The sequence below is a fragment of the Tursiops truncatus genome, chromosome 20, assembly GCF_011762595.2.
Source record: "Tursiops truncatus isolate mTurTru1 chromosome 20, mTurTru1.mat.Y, whole genome shotgun sequence".
Taxonomy (NCBI): Eukaryota; Metazoa; Chordata; class Mammalia; order Artiodactyla; family Delphinidae; genus Tursiops; species Tursiops truncatus.
Window position 1 is genome coordinate 14240567 of NC_047053.1, and position 15329 is coordinate 14255895.

At 36.3% G+C, this 15329-nt stretch overlaps 1 protein-coding gene across 2 annotated transcripts in view; it reads right to left on the reverse strand.

The window, feature by feature from the left end:
• CPD (carboxypeptidase D) overlaps positions 1-15329 on the reverse strand; it is a 67336-nt gene that overhangs the window by 5293 nt on the left and 46714 nt on the right. Inside the window, exons 11-20 of one of the 2 annotated variants that reach the window (XM_019926956.3) lie at positions 14094-14263; positions 12413-12736; positions 10239-10434; positions 7837-7972; positions 6780-6911; positions 5886-5981; positions 5717-5781; positions 1610-1741; positions 878-1063; positions 478-577 (exon numbers count right to left, since the gene is read on the reverse strand). In XM_019926956.3, the coding sequence (XP_019782515.2) occupies positions 478-577; positions 878-1063; positions 1610-1741; positions 5717-5781; positions 5886-5981; positions 6780-6911; positions 7837-7972; positions 10239-10434; positions 12413-12736; positions 14094-14263 (1537 nt within the window). The remainder of the gene's footprint in view (positions 1-477; positions 578-877; positions 1064-1609; positions 1742-5716; positions 5782-5885; positions 5982-6779; positions 6912-7836; positions 7973-10238; positions 10435-12412; positions 12737-14093; positions 14264-15329) is intronic. The other variant, XM_019926958.3, reaches the window with a different exon arrangement.

The window sequence follows — 15329 nt, forward strand, 5'->3', positions numbered from 1 at the left end:
TTAGTATAAAGCAAATCATTCATTCAATCAACAACTCTTCATTAAGACCCACTACATGCCAACCCATGGTTCTAGGCACTGGGAGGCAGATGAAATCCCTGTCCTCTCAGAGTTTATGTTTTAGTGGGAGAGATCGAATACAGACAAATAGATGACTAATACATAATGTAACGGCAGGTAGTGATAAGTGCTTTAACAGAAACAAGCGGTGGTGAGATAGTGACAGGGGTACTATTTTAGCTAGGGTGATCAGGGAAGGCCTCTCTGTGGAGGTGACATTTGAGTACAGACCTGAAAATGTGATGGGGCAAGCCATGAGAACATATGAGAAAATAGTGTTCCAGGAAAATCATGTTCAGATAGGAGACGTTAGAAGAAAAGTGATTATTTTCGGGTGATTGTGGAGGTGATCCACTCTCAAATTGAAATGTCAGAATTGGTTTTAACTTCAACTACTGAAAATTTAAATTTTTTTACCTGATACAGTTACCACAAGCTCCCTTGGCAAACCAAATATCCGGTTATCTGTGTCAAAGACTATTACCACAGAACTGGCTGCATCATGATGCACAAAGACCTAGGAAGATAAAGTGCAAGAATTAGGAAAAAGTTTACCTAAGGTATATTGTATCCCTGCTATATTCCTAGGGCCTTTATAGCAAACCAAGGAGATGGTTCATTGTCATCTAAAGTACACAAAATGCTACAACAATTTCCCTTTTGTTGCTAAAGGATAGAAAGATAACAAATACCATAATCAAGAGGCGGTCACATTTTTCTTTATTCCCCACAAGCTTTCAAACAAGAGTTTCAAATTAAATATAAGTATTATTAATAATAAAAATTTACATGAGACCACTCAAGTTGAGTTTCTTACCTGGGAGTGTTGTTGCTGATACCCATCGGCAATGGCATTGATGTTATGGACACCTGGGGCTAACAGTACATGGAAATAACCTCCCTCTTTTGTGTGTACTTTTATTCCTTCATTGAGCACAATGACTGCTTTAGAGATTGGTTTTCCAGTCTTATCTTTAACAAATCCATGAACTCCCTTGTGAACCTTAAAAAAATACATGTTTAAGATATAAATTTATGTTTTCATAATGCCAGATATTCTAGAGGCCATAACTTGACGCCTGACAAAAACAAACAAAACAACAAAACCCTCTGTAAGTCTAGCTTATTTGTCCCTCCCCACGGACTCTGACCTTGTTTGCTACTCATTCACTGCTTCAGAGGCACGGAGATGGAAATAAGGGGAGAGAGGCCTCTGATAGAGTCAAAGCCTAAAATGTTTGAACCCAAGTCTTCCGACGTCTTGAATGCTTTACTTCCCACCACAGGACACTGTCTCGAGTAACTCCGTGTGATATTCAAATGGAAGAACCTGCAGCATCTCACAGGGTTAAATTACCTCAATATACATCAGATATGCGAACTCATGGCACCTGTTTAGGCAATAAAAAATGAACAAAACTCTCCTTTCTACATACATTTAAAATAAACAATACAAAATTTTGGTAAAAGATTAAGAAAATATTTTGGTAAACGTTTTCAATGACCATATTCCTGGGAGTTTGCTTCTAGTTAAAAGGGAAAGACTCACCTCCACCAACATGCTAAGAAGAGATTTTTTATTTTCTGCCCACAACGAAGGGAGTTGTGCTGCACTAGGAAAGTAGCAGCAGCTTGTGTATACTGTGATTTCTGGACAGTGGCCATAGGTAACACTATAATCCTGGAATATAAGATTCAAAAACAAATGTAGGAAAATTAATAAGTAAAAGTAAGAATGAGGCTAGGTAATATGAAAAATGGAATGAATGGAATAAAAAGAAAAGCTGGGTGGTGTAAACAAAGAATCTGTAAAGCATTTTACAGCAAATACAAATAAACCACTTGGTATTATAACCAGTCACAAACATGGCCACCCCTAAGAGAGTTCTTAAGATCAGGGACTATGTCTAATTCATTTTTATATCTCCAGTGCTTCCTACAGTGACTGGCAGTAGAGGGGTTCTTATTAGGGTTTGTTGAATAAATGAATAAGTACATGCAGAGGGTCAGCTTCCCTCTAAACCCTGGAACTTCACTGCTGTTACTGCTGTTTTTTTTTTTTTCTTTTTTTGCGGTACGCGGACCTCTCACTGCTGTGGTCTCTCCCGTTGCGGAGCACAGGCTCCGGATACGCAGGCTCAGCTGCCATGGCTCACGGGCCCAGCCGCTCTGCGGCATGTGGGATCTTCCAGGACCGGGGCACGAACCCGCGTCCCCTGCATCGGCAGGTGGACTCTCAACCACTGCGCCACCAGGGAAGCCCCTTACTGCTGTTTTTGAGTTCTTAGAGGTAAAAGCACAAGTATTTGCTCTCTGATACCCTCAATCTGCAGGCTCGAACCTACCATACAGCAATATAGCAATTATTTAGGTAGGAACTACTTGTGTGGACAGGTTCCAAAATCTAACTTACCACTTTTTCACCCCAAACCTGTTCTTCTTCCTAATTCAGTTAATGACAGTAACTCATTTTCTCACACAGGTATGAATCTTTTGTCTTTGACTTCAATTTCTTGCTGTCATCCAGAATTTGCCAAATCCTGTGAATTCCACTTCTACAATATCTCTGGAACTTCATCCCTTGATTCCATTCCCATTGCTACTACTCTAATCTAGGCCCTCAGTAGTTCTCGTCTAGCTATTCTAAACCAGTCTCCCTGTGCCACAGTCTCTCCTTCCTCCAAACCATCTTAACCCACTGTTAAAAGATTTCCATAGAATAGCTCAGATCATGTCACTATATCCCTGCTCAAAACCTTTCATGGCTTCCCATTCCTTACTAAAAAACAAAGCATTCAAAGCTTCAAACTCTCTTTCCATTCTTGTCTTCTGCTGCTCTCCATTACATCCCATATTCTAACTAATGTAGACTGATTCTCTAAAAAAAAACATTTATTTTGTATTGGAGTATAGCCGATTAACAACATTGTGTTAGTTTCAGGTGTCCAGCAGAGTGATTCTGTTATATGTAGACACGTATCTATTCTTTTTCCAATTCTTTTCCCATTTAGGTTATTACAGAGTATTGAGCAGAGTTCCCTATGCTGTACAGTAGGTCCTTGTTGGTATAGCAGTGTGTACATATTAGACTGCTGCTTGACCTCTGCCCTTACTGCTTCCTCTTTATGGATGTCTCAGTTCACCATCTCTGCATCCCTAATGCCATCTCATCTATGAAAAGAAGGCTACATCTCTGACTAGGTGTAACTTTTTCTGTCTTTAATTTCTCATGGCACATTGAGATCTCTTCTAGATCACAGTGATTAATTCTGTAACATAGTTATTTGTTTAATGGGCCACAGAATATTCTCTATCTTTCGTATAGAAAAGTGCCTCATGCATAGCAAGTTCTTAATAAATAAAGGAGGGAAGGCAGGCAGAGAAGGGAATGAAGTCAATTTTCTGGTTGCACGTGTGAACGGAATGATGAGCTAACCATCCATCTGCTAACAACTCCTGACTAATTTGAAATGGATGGACAACAAATGAAAATGCTCTCAGAAAGAAATTAAAGAAGACATTAAATGGAAAGACATGTTGTATTCTTGGATAGCAAGACAATACTGTCGAGATGTCAAAACAACCCAAAGTGATTTATAGATTCAATACAACCCCTAACAAAATCCCAACAGGCTTTTTGCAGAAAAAGAGAGGGCAATTCCAAAATTCAAGTGAGACTGGAAGGACCCTTGAGTAGCCAAAACAATCTTGGAAAATAACAAAGTTGGAGAACTCACAGTTCCCAATTCAAAACTTAGTACAAAGCTACAGTGTTCAAAACAGTGGTCCTAGAATAAGAATAGACATATAGGGGCTTCCCTGGTGGCACAGTGGTTGAGCATCTGCCTGCCAACGCAGGGGACACAGGTTCGAGCCCTGGTCCGGGAGGATCCCACATGCCACGGAGCAACTAAGCCCACATGTCACAACTACTGAAGCCCACGTGCCACAACTACTGAAGGCCACGTGCCACAACTACTGAAGCCCACGTGCCTAGAGCCCCTGCTCTGCAACAAGAGCAGCCACCGCGATGAGAAGCCTACTCGCTTATGAGAAAGCCCGCGGGCAGCAAGGAAGACCCAACAAAGCCAAAAATAATAAAAATAAAATAAAAAAAAAAGAATAGAGATATAGACCAATAGTATAGAATTGAGAATCCAGAAATAAATCCATACATCTACGGTCAATTGACTTTGACAAGGATGGCAAGACTATTCAATGGAAGAAAGAATAGTCTTTTCAACAAATGGTTCCGGGACAACTGGACTTCCATATGCAAACAAATGAAGTTGAACTCCTACTTCATATCATATACAAAAATCAACTCTGAATATATCAATGACCTAAATATGAGAGCTAAGTCCATAAAATTCTTAGAAGAAAACACAGGGGTAAATCTTTATGACCTAGCATTTGGCAATGAATTCTTAGATATGACAATAAAGCATGAGCAACGAAAGAAAAAAACAAATTTGGCTTCATCTAAATTAAAACTTTTGTGTATCAGAAGTTTTCCTGACATTATCAAGAAACTGAAAAGACAACTTACAGAATAGGAGAAACTATTGACAACAGAATAGGAGAAACTATTGACAAATCAAACATCTGGTAAGGGTTTAGTATTCAAAATATATAAAGAATTCTTATAACTCAACAACAAAAAGACAAAAACCCCAACTTTAAAATGGGCAATGGATTTGAATAGACATTTTTCCAAAGAAAACATACAAATGGCCAATGGGCAAATGAAAAGATGCTCAACATCATTAGTCATCAGGGAAATGTAAATCAAAACTAAAGTGAGATACCACTTCACACCTACTATGATGGCTATAATTTAAAAAATGGAAAATAAATGTTGGTGAGGATGTGGAGAAACTGGAACCTTTATACATTGCTGATAAGAATGTAAAATGGTTCAGCTGCTGTGGAAGTTTGGTGGTTCCTCAAAAGTTAAACAGAGAATTACAATATGACAAGCAAATCCACTTCTAGGTATATACTCAAAAGAATTGAAAACTGGGGCTTAAACAGATACTTGTACACGAATGTTCACTGCAGCATTATTTTCAAGAGTCAAAAGGTGGAAACATCTGTCCATCAAAAGATGAACTGATAAACAAAATGTGATCTACACGTACAATGGAATATTATTTAGCCATAAAAAGGAATGGAGTAGGTGATGTATGCTTCAGAATGGATGAACCCAGAAGGCATTATGCTAAGTGAAAAAAGCTGGACACAAAAGAAAAAATATTGTACAATTCCACTTATATGAAATATCCAGAATAGGCAAATACACAGAGACAGAGAGTAGATTAGAAGTTACCAGGGGCTGGGAGAAGAGGAGAATGGGGAGTTATTGCTTTGGGGCACAGAGTTTCTGCTTGGGGTAATGAAAGTTTTGAAAATAGATATGGTGATAGTTGCATGACACTGTTAATGTAATTAAAATATCACTGAAATTATAATTAAAAATGGCTAAATTGGCAAAAAAAATTGCTGTCAGGGGTTAGTTAGTTTAAGGGCTATCATGTCAAGGAAGCCACAAAGTAGATGCCATTCACTTTACTATATCAGAAAAGTCACCTATTCTTTCACTCAATGTCCAATATGTATTTACAATTCCATTCTCACCATATTCTATAAAGCATACCTTCATGCTGCCCAGGTGACTGTGCCATTCTGCTCCACGCATTACTCCTCCTGGAATATTCTCATCTATAAAAGCATTGAGAGATGTAGGATCAACAAGATCATAAGGCAAGTCCTCATCCTCTCCCGAAACAGCAACAACAATAACAAAGGGTAGGGAAAATACCTACCTGATTTATTTGGGCAACTGGGCTGACCCATATGCATCGATGGATGATTATTTGCATAAAGAGATGCCAAATGCTTTAGAGTCTCTTTGTTTTCCACTACAAAAAGAAAAATACAGAAGTTAGCGGAGAAATTGAAAAGATTTGTCTCCAAGTTCAACTTCATGGACACAAAGTCATATTCCTTTCCTTCTAGTAAATCTTGTACCTCACTGAAGTTTATTGAGGAGTTATTATAATTAAGCACACGGTTCTGTTCACTCCAAGATAATCTGACCAAGAAGATAAGCATCTTCCTTATATTAAAAGGCACTAACGGCGAGTTTAACAAGTTATCACACTAAAATACAAACCTATTCTGGTATGTTTTACTACATTTGGGGGCAACTGTGGCCTAATTACAATATTCCTTGTAAGCTGCATTGCAAGCAACACAAATTATCTCCATATACAATGCCTCAGAGAGATTCAACAGGCAACTGTTTAACTCACCACAAGGTGCAACCAGTCAGTCAAGGTTTAAAGCAGGAGAGGGCAATTCTGTATTGTTAATGTTTGGTTACATAATATGGATTTCTTGGGGTGGGCATTCTGTCTTATTCCCTTTTGTATTTCCAATGTCCAGAGATATAATAATTGTTCCATAAATGTTTATGGAGTAAAAATTCAGCAGATGTGATAAGATGGCTACATTGAATAAAGCCAGGCCATCATTAGATCTGACCTCCCTGTTCCAAGTAACTGAACTGTTGATGTATGTACAGACTTCTTAGGCTGTTTATTCATGCAGTGTGCTCAAATGCTCACCATTTAAAAAATTTTTAGAAGGGATGTTACCTAATTGAAATTTCCTATTTAAGCTTAAATAGTATATATGTAAAGTGACACTCTACATACCTGTTTGTACTGGCTTGTCATATGGGTATGTGACCAGCACTGAACCACCATCTAAAGCAACAGAAAGACTGAAGTCCTGTTTCTGAATCAAATTTTCAATGATGGCTTTAGTTTCAGGTTGGGAGGCATTATCTAAAAATATAGAAATGTCAAACATAAAATACCAAGTTTTAAAATTTTAGTATGAGCAGCTAAGAAAATATTCCCTACTTGAGCACAGTCAAAAGGCTAACTTACAAAATCTGTAGATAAATACTTTATTACTCCATAAGCCACTACCTCACGCAAGAAAGATACTTCCTAGGAGGCAGGTTATTTTGAGTTTTACACCCTTTAGGATAATGTTGAAAGGTTAATGACTCTAACCAAGTTTAAGAAAATTCTTACTGGAAACAAAAAGGGATGGACATATCCTCTTTTAAAAAATAATAACCTGTCCTTGAAAGAAAATAAGATTTTCAGAAATCAGGGTATTTTCTGAAGCATTGTTTGCAAGAGCAAAAAATTAAAAAGAAACTAAATGTACATCAGTAGGGAAATTGTTGAATAAACTAGAGTACCACCATATATTAATAGCATAATAAGATGCCATTAATAAGAATGTTAGAGATCTATGAGTACTGAAATAGTTAGATGTCAATGATATATCCAATAAAAATGTTGCAGAACAATATGTATAGCTGATGATCCTATTTAAGTAAATAAGAAACAGGCCCCTTCAAATCAATACACACATACATTGTGTGTGTGTATACGTGTGTGTACACCCATATATAAGAGAGTAGAGAGGAAGAATATACATCTCTGTATGACTATGATGAAAACCTCTCCCCCAATATTACTGATTGAATTTCTAAGAAAAAAACTTGAATTACTTTTGCAAATGAATAACAAGAAGAATTTGAAAAGTTTTCTAGATGTCTCTATTCATTTATATTGTACATCCTAAACAAGAAAGCACCCCTTACTCATCTATAAAATAGGATCAACCAATCTCCTAGCAAAGAGAAATAAAATTATCTACAAAGTACTTTAATGACCTAAATATTGGTCTTACTTGTGAAGTCTGTATCCAGGTCTTTGCCACGAGCATTTGTCTGTCCTATCTTTGAAGTACAGTCTTTCTCTTGTGCTCTCTCTCGCCCATCTGGATTTAGAGAAGGGACAATCACAATTCTAGTCCTGTCGACCAACTAAAAAGGAAACAGAAATCAATGAGTTTATTAGCTCTATGTGGAATCAAAAGGTATCCTCCCATGCTTCAAACAGAAAGTCTTTATTGTTTGTTTTAAACACAGATTTAAAAGGCAGAACTGAAAAATAAATAAAATTTCTCTCTTGCTCCAAAAAAATTAAAAAAGAAACAAAAAACTGCACAGCTGCTGTTCCCAGAGACCTCCCAATATCTTACAACAGGGTCAGAAACCACTGTCTGTAGGCTAAACCCAGCCTGCTGCTTGCTATTGTAAATAAAGTTTTATTGGCACACAGCCTTGCCCATTCATATGACTTTTTTTGTTCTGCAATGGCAGAGTTGAGTAGTTGCAACACACAACATCTGACCCACAAAGTCCAAAATATATACTATATGGCCCTTTATAGAAAAAGTTTGCTGACCACTGGCTTAGATCAATCATAACTGACCAATAAATAAAAATAATACAAATACAATAAACACAATAATATTGTATTTATAATAATATTGTACTTCCAGATTAAAAACTGGAACATATAATGTGACAAATATCAATGTATGTCTGGAAACAATGAGACAGAAGAGTTGAAATCAGCATATCAAGAAAAAATGAGGTGGGATATTTGTCTTACTCATAATTTCTCCCTCAAATGAGCCATATCCAGACGTGTTAATACCTACATTTATGGCATGAATTTCTGATATAATTCATCCTACATATTTCTAATAATAAATCAGAATAAGTGATCCCTGGTTTATTTATTCTAGTAAAATTGTCAATAGCTTGAAAATATATTTGCATCCTTTAATTCATTTATGCTGGAATCTCTGAGGGAGATTTTTTTCCTATATGCTTGGGCTTAACCATATGTCTCTGGGTATATGTATATTTTCTTGAACTCTCCAGACAATTCTGGCACTTAGCTCAAAACAAATGGCAATCTAAAGTGATCTAAGCCTAATTAGACCAGTGAGGCAAATTCTCATAAACTAGGAGTTCTGAAATTCCTGGTAGATGTTTTACCTGGGATAAATAGTCTCTTATAACCTTAAGATCAGTAGGTAGTAACTCTGGCTAAATGTTAGAATAACCTAAGGAGCTTTTAAAGAAATATTGATGCTTCTGGGGATGGAGCCCAGGCACTGGTATTTGTAAAAGCTTCCCAGATGTTTTCAATGTATAGCCAGGGTAGAGAACCACTGTCCTAGGTAATCTCCCTTTTAAAAAAGAACAACAACAAAAATCTTTGAAATACTCCTGCAACTCACATGAAGAAGTCAATGGGATCTGCTTTGCTGAAAATGGTAAAATAATTTTTGATCAAGTCTGATTTAAGTTCATCTCACGTAATCCCACATCATGGGATCCTAATCATGACATCAATTCTTTCCAAATTTCTTTCAGGGGAGGCAGTAGGGTAAAACAGAACAGCACAGGCTTTAGAGTGAGACATGCTTGGGTTTAAATCCCTGCTTTACCACTTAGTAGCTGTGTGACCTCCTGTAAGTTATCAAATATCTCTGCCTCAGTTTTCACATCTATAAAACGAAGCTAACATAATTGCAGGGTTGAGGATTAAATTATGATGTATGTAAAGTACCTAGCACATAGTAGGTATTAAATACTAGTACTTTTTCCCTTTCCTAAATTCTATACAGACAGTGCCAATTAGCGAGTGTTCTAGACAGATGCACACTCTTTCCTTCCTTTCCCTAAGACAACACAGAAACTAGGTTGCTTAATCATACATAACCAGCTTCTGGATCAACGTTCTATTCTATAGTCACGAGCGACTAAAGTAGGCACTGCCATATCACTTTTTCTAAAATCTCTTAGCAACCAAGGTGTCCAATAATTTCATCTTTATTACATGAAAAAAAACCCGATTTCTCTTCTACCTCGTTTTTCAATATACTATCCTAGTTATAAATAATTGGCAATGGAAGTCCCTCTAATTAGAATATACATCACTGTGAGTAAAGATTGGAAGGGTAACATAAAGGAATAGAGGACTGAATGCAAATCTTTATTATTTTTTTCCTCTATGGCTCTTAATACATACAAAGAAATATAATAGAAAGACACTATTAACAATGACTATATACCAAGGTCCATTTTTAAAGAGTAAAGTGTATAATGACCTTAAATGTACCTCTGTATAAAATCTAACAGGAAGTTAAATTTTTAAAAAATGGTGCCTTGGTATCAGTGTATCACTGAGCTTTTTCCTTTTAAAGCATGTCAAAACAGGCTATTTTCTTACTTGGGTAACAGCTGGGTTCTTTTTGTAGTTTAGGCAGAGAAATTCTGCCAGAGCCAAAAGAAGTTCAGTTCCAACTGGAGCATTTCCATGGATGCCAGCAACAAAACGAATCTTTGGTTCTTCAGGCTCAGATACATTGGGTTTATTGGAGATTTCAAGGGACCAAATGTGACGATATTCAGCACTCTGTCCCAAACTTTCAAAAACCAGAAATAAAAAGTCAGCAAGTAATCAAGTATTATGTTAATGCTGCCTTACAGATTTTAAAAAAAAAATGAGAACAAAATTTGAAAAGTCTTAAAAAGTCTTTAAAGAGTAAATCTTTATGTCAGACTACTTTAAGAAAATTAGGTTCCCTTAATCAAAGAAAGTCAAATAGATGTGAGATACTATCAGATTTAGGAAAGATCATGATTTAGTTCAGCATTCCTCCAAATTGTCATTCTCCTATCATCTTCATGATATTTACCCAATCTTCTATAATCTATACTACTCTTTAGTTAATATATGTCTTTTTTTTTTTTTTTGGCTGTGCCGCCTAGCATGTGGGATCCTAGTCCCCTGACCAGGGATCGAACCCGCGGCCCCTGCAAGGGAAGCATGGAGTCTTCCAGTGAAGTCCCAGGGAAGTCTCTAGTTAACATATGTCTTTTAAGTTAACTCACTTAAAATTTTATTATGGAAATATTTAAATATACACAAATGCAGAGCACCTTACTTTTAAAATCTAAATTAATTTACACAAATAAGACATTTTATACTTTAAATGCAGTACCAAAATTACAGCAAAACTAATTGAAAAGGCCTGCCTTCTTTGATATAAAGGGAGATTTACAAGAGTTAGATAGAAAAAAAATATTGGCATTAAATTGAGGATTAATAGAATAGACAAAGTACCACTATCTCACAATGGTATTTAATGATATTTAGCAACCGTTGGAGAACCACCTAAAACTGCCTTGTGTCCCACCACTGGCAGGTGTTGCATATTTGCTGGGGAACTATTTAACTAAGAAGTCCATGTTTAATTGAAAGGTTAAAACAAAACAAATGAACTAAGTAAATGGATAGCAAAATAATGTCCAATTTTTTGTTTTAAAATAAGAAAGTCTGTAACGTCTATATGGCACTAACATGGACAGTATTAAAACCTGACCTGGGCAGAAATGTTCAAGAGTCAGTTGCGGAAGAGAGGTAATTGGTATTGCCAAAGTAAATATCAGTCTTTGCAATTACAGACATTATAAACCAGTATTTGAGAAAGTAAATTTACTGGTAAAATTAAAAGAACCAATGAAGGAAAAAAAGTGAAAAAGTAAAAGTCTAGTTAATGTTCATTAGGTTTGTAGTAGAGAACTGTAAGTTCAGGGCAAAAAGTAAAGGCCCTAAAATAGGCAAATAATAGGAATCAACAAATCAAGGAAATAGTTTTGAGACAGTGAAAGTGAAGCAGAGAAGCCTAAGAAGTGAAGGTAAAAGTTGTCTCAGCCATCAGTTTTACATAAGCCGGTACTGCATGTTTTCCTAGAACCCTCAATCACATATGTCCCTAAGGCTTCAGGGAACCATGACTGTGAGTAGAGACTGAAGCACAGAAAATGACAGCCAACCAGGCTTCATTATTTAATTTGAAGAAAAGGTTAAACATGATCCCTGACAAGTGAGCTCATAGTTCCAAATTTGTCCCTGCCCCCAGCAAAATGAAACAAACTAAATAATATTTAGTCAGAACGTGAATCTGCAACTGAGAAGTAGAAAGGGTTTTGAAATCAAAGTAATCATTAGAAAGAATGATTTTACATTTTCTGGAGGCACAAGCCACACACTGCTAAACTAACAAGTAATTCTGCTCCAATGTTTCTCATAAAAGTTTCCAAGATTCATTGTTAGAAAGATCTCCAAGCAAACATCTGTTTCAAAATAAGTGAAATCCAACTCTCTATACATTCAGCTCCCAAATATCTCTAAATAAATTACAAGAACCATTTAATGTGGCTTATGCTAAATGTAACCTCTTTAAAATGAAGAAAGAAGGAAGGAAGGAAGGAAGGGAGGGAGGGAGGGAGGAAGGGAGGGAGGGAGGGAGGGAGGGAGGGAGGAAGGAAGAAAGAGAGAGGGAAGGAGAAAGAGAGAAAGAAAGAGGAAAAAAAGGTAGCAAGAAGGGTGACACTTACTTGGTAAGATTTGTAATATGTGGGTAGTTCATCACAAGTCCTCTCAGAAACTCTGATAAGTCCTTGTATGAATGGTATCGATAAAGAGCCAGATTTGAGGAGGAGCGTAACATGAAGCCTTCCAAACCATTCTCAGCTGAAAGGTCTTTAATTAAAGTTTCAAACTCTTTAGTAGTCGGATCGCTGGCACCCTCATTGTTGGTGCTGTCCCCCTTGCCTTTCTTTGATTCATTGTTTGAATCTGTTGAAGATCGAACAAGTGTGAAGTTGACCTGAACAGCACCTTCACTGTTTACCGTCACATTCTTGGTAACTGGATTATACCTGTAATAAAGGAGACAGATCAGAGCCACGCTTCTGCAGCTGGAGTACCCAAACCCTGGGAAAACAGAGGTGTGCAGAGGATATGTGAATCCTAGAGATAAATGTGGTGCATCTCCCTAAAGGGTCAAATTGTTAACTTTGTGAGAATTTAAGATTTGTTTTAAACATTAACGAAGACCATACAAGGGTAGACTATAAAACATAAATGAGTTTTTAAGATTAAATATATGACTTCAAAAGAAAGCTCATGCTTGCAGTGTATACGCCCATATTTCCTGGAATCTGAATTCACTTGTCTGTCATCAGGGAATATGGTGGAAAAAGTTTGAGAAGTACTAACTTAGGACATTCTCTGCCAAACGCATCATTCTTGCCCCATTTTTCAGACACCTTGATGCTTTGGTTTTTCCAATACTATGCCAAAACTGAAAAAAACCAGAATAAACTTCTTTACTCGTTAAAGTTCTAACCCATTCATTTACAGACCACTTGATATTTGAAAACCATTTTTTAAAAAAAGGTAACAATAACTTTAAATGTTTCCATGTATTTACCCTTACTTCAATGAGTGTTCAAACTAACTCTTCAGAAATAAGAGAGCTAGTAGGGGGAGGGGAAAATATTCTGTGGGAACACCTACATGTATCAAATATAAAAAAGAAAACTACAAGAGGATAAAAATTATAAGTTTCGACTAAAAAGTAAGGTGGCTCCAGTTCTAAGGTATTTGTAAAGGAGGAGGAACATAAGGAATATTAAGTTTTTTCCAAGGGAAAAGGTCATAAGTTAATTTTTTCTTTTCAAGTAAATATATCTTTGTGGTGAGAAAAACTGTAAAAAATATGAAAATGGCTTTTCTCAGAGAATTAGCAGTAAGTAAGAAAATCTCACTTGATGCGAGAAGGCAAAGGTACAATAATAAAAAATAAGTGTCTGTGAAAGAGTTTTAAAAGGGTACAAATGTAAAGTGGTGGTATTTTGGGGACAACATGACTAGAAGTATGCAGAACAGAAGTCTTTTTTTCCCTACTAACAAGTACTTCCCAGAACTGTTACCCATAGTGAAGGAAATCAGTCACTATGGCTTTACATCTGGACAGGGGAAGGTGACCTGAGAGGATGAAGGTAAAAGAGGCTACTGTTCAAAGTGAATAATTTCACAGATTCCTTACATTTGATGGTTCAGGTACTCACTGTGCCATCAGAGAAGAATCAAATGTGTAACCAGCTCTAGACTTCTCAGCGTTAAACTCAAGGTTGCTTAGCCTCTACAGGGCTTTCTGGCAATAATCTTTTAGAATGGAACTATGCTTGTTTCATCTCCAAGCACTCAATTACAAAGCATTCAGTAACTCACCCTCGAGCAGATGCTGTGATTTTATAAGTTCCTGGAACCAACAGACGCCAGTAATCTCCAGTTTTGTAAGTAGTTACTGGGTGATTAATTTCAGCAACACTAATGGTGGCATTTAATATACCTCTGCCATCTGTGGCATCTAGGACGAATCCTTTGACACCCTGATGAACCTGGATAAAGCACAAGCACACCCAGATTTTACTGATAAAGATCATCATCTAATTATTTTGGAAGTTCACATCCAAAATAACAGATTGTTAAATAATGTAAACATGTAGAACAAATAGGAATTCAGGAGCTCAGAGTAAAGCTAAATGTAACCGCCCATTAAACAAAATATTTCAGTTTCTGAAAGGCTAGTTTTTCATAAGTTAGATTTGTCTTTATCTTCCTATCAGCTACAGAAAGACATTTTGAGGACAAGTGGAGGAAATTTGAACATGGATTAGGTATTAGGTAGTATAGGGAGTTACTGTTAATTTTCTTAGGTGAGATAATAGCAATTGGAGAAGTCAGGTAGGAGAATTAACCTTATTTTTAGAAGATGTATTCTGAAATACTTTGGGATAAATATCATAACACCTGCAATTTATACTGAAATAGTTCAACAAAAGTGTGTGTGTGTTTATATATATATAAAATACAAATGCAGCAAAGTATAAAAATTGTTAAACCTAGGTAAAGGAATAGTAGTATTTATTGTTAGTCTTATAATTTTTCCTGATGCTTACAAATTTTCAGAATAAAATGTTCTAAAAAATTAGTATGCAAACTCACAGCCATTATGCCATTCTACTCAGCAAAGTACTGGCACAAAGTATTAGTCAGATTATCCTAATAATTTTAACCACTATTAGCATATTTCTTATAGTCTTTACCTATTGGCCACGATGCACATCCAAACAAAAGGAAATTAATCGTTTCACAGTAAACCAATGGCGAAAAAAAAAAAATTTACCCCATAGCCCATCTTTATCACTTGACAAATTCTTAGGCATGTACCCAATCTATAGTAGCCCTTTATAAAGACAAGGGTAAAAAGTGACCACTAACCATTAAGTGCCAAACATCATCACTATATTGTTTAATCATTTTTAACTCTTCTCTGCGCATATAAATAAACTCATTTACATCCATGAATTTTCTAGATAAATATACGAAAACATGAACAGGTCAAACTGGAATTCAAATGAGGTGTATTCTAAAATCAATGCATGAAAACCACATGTACACACA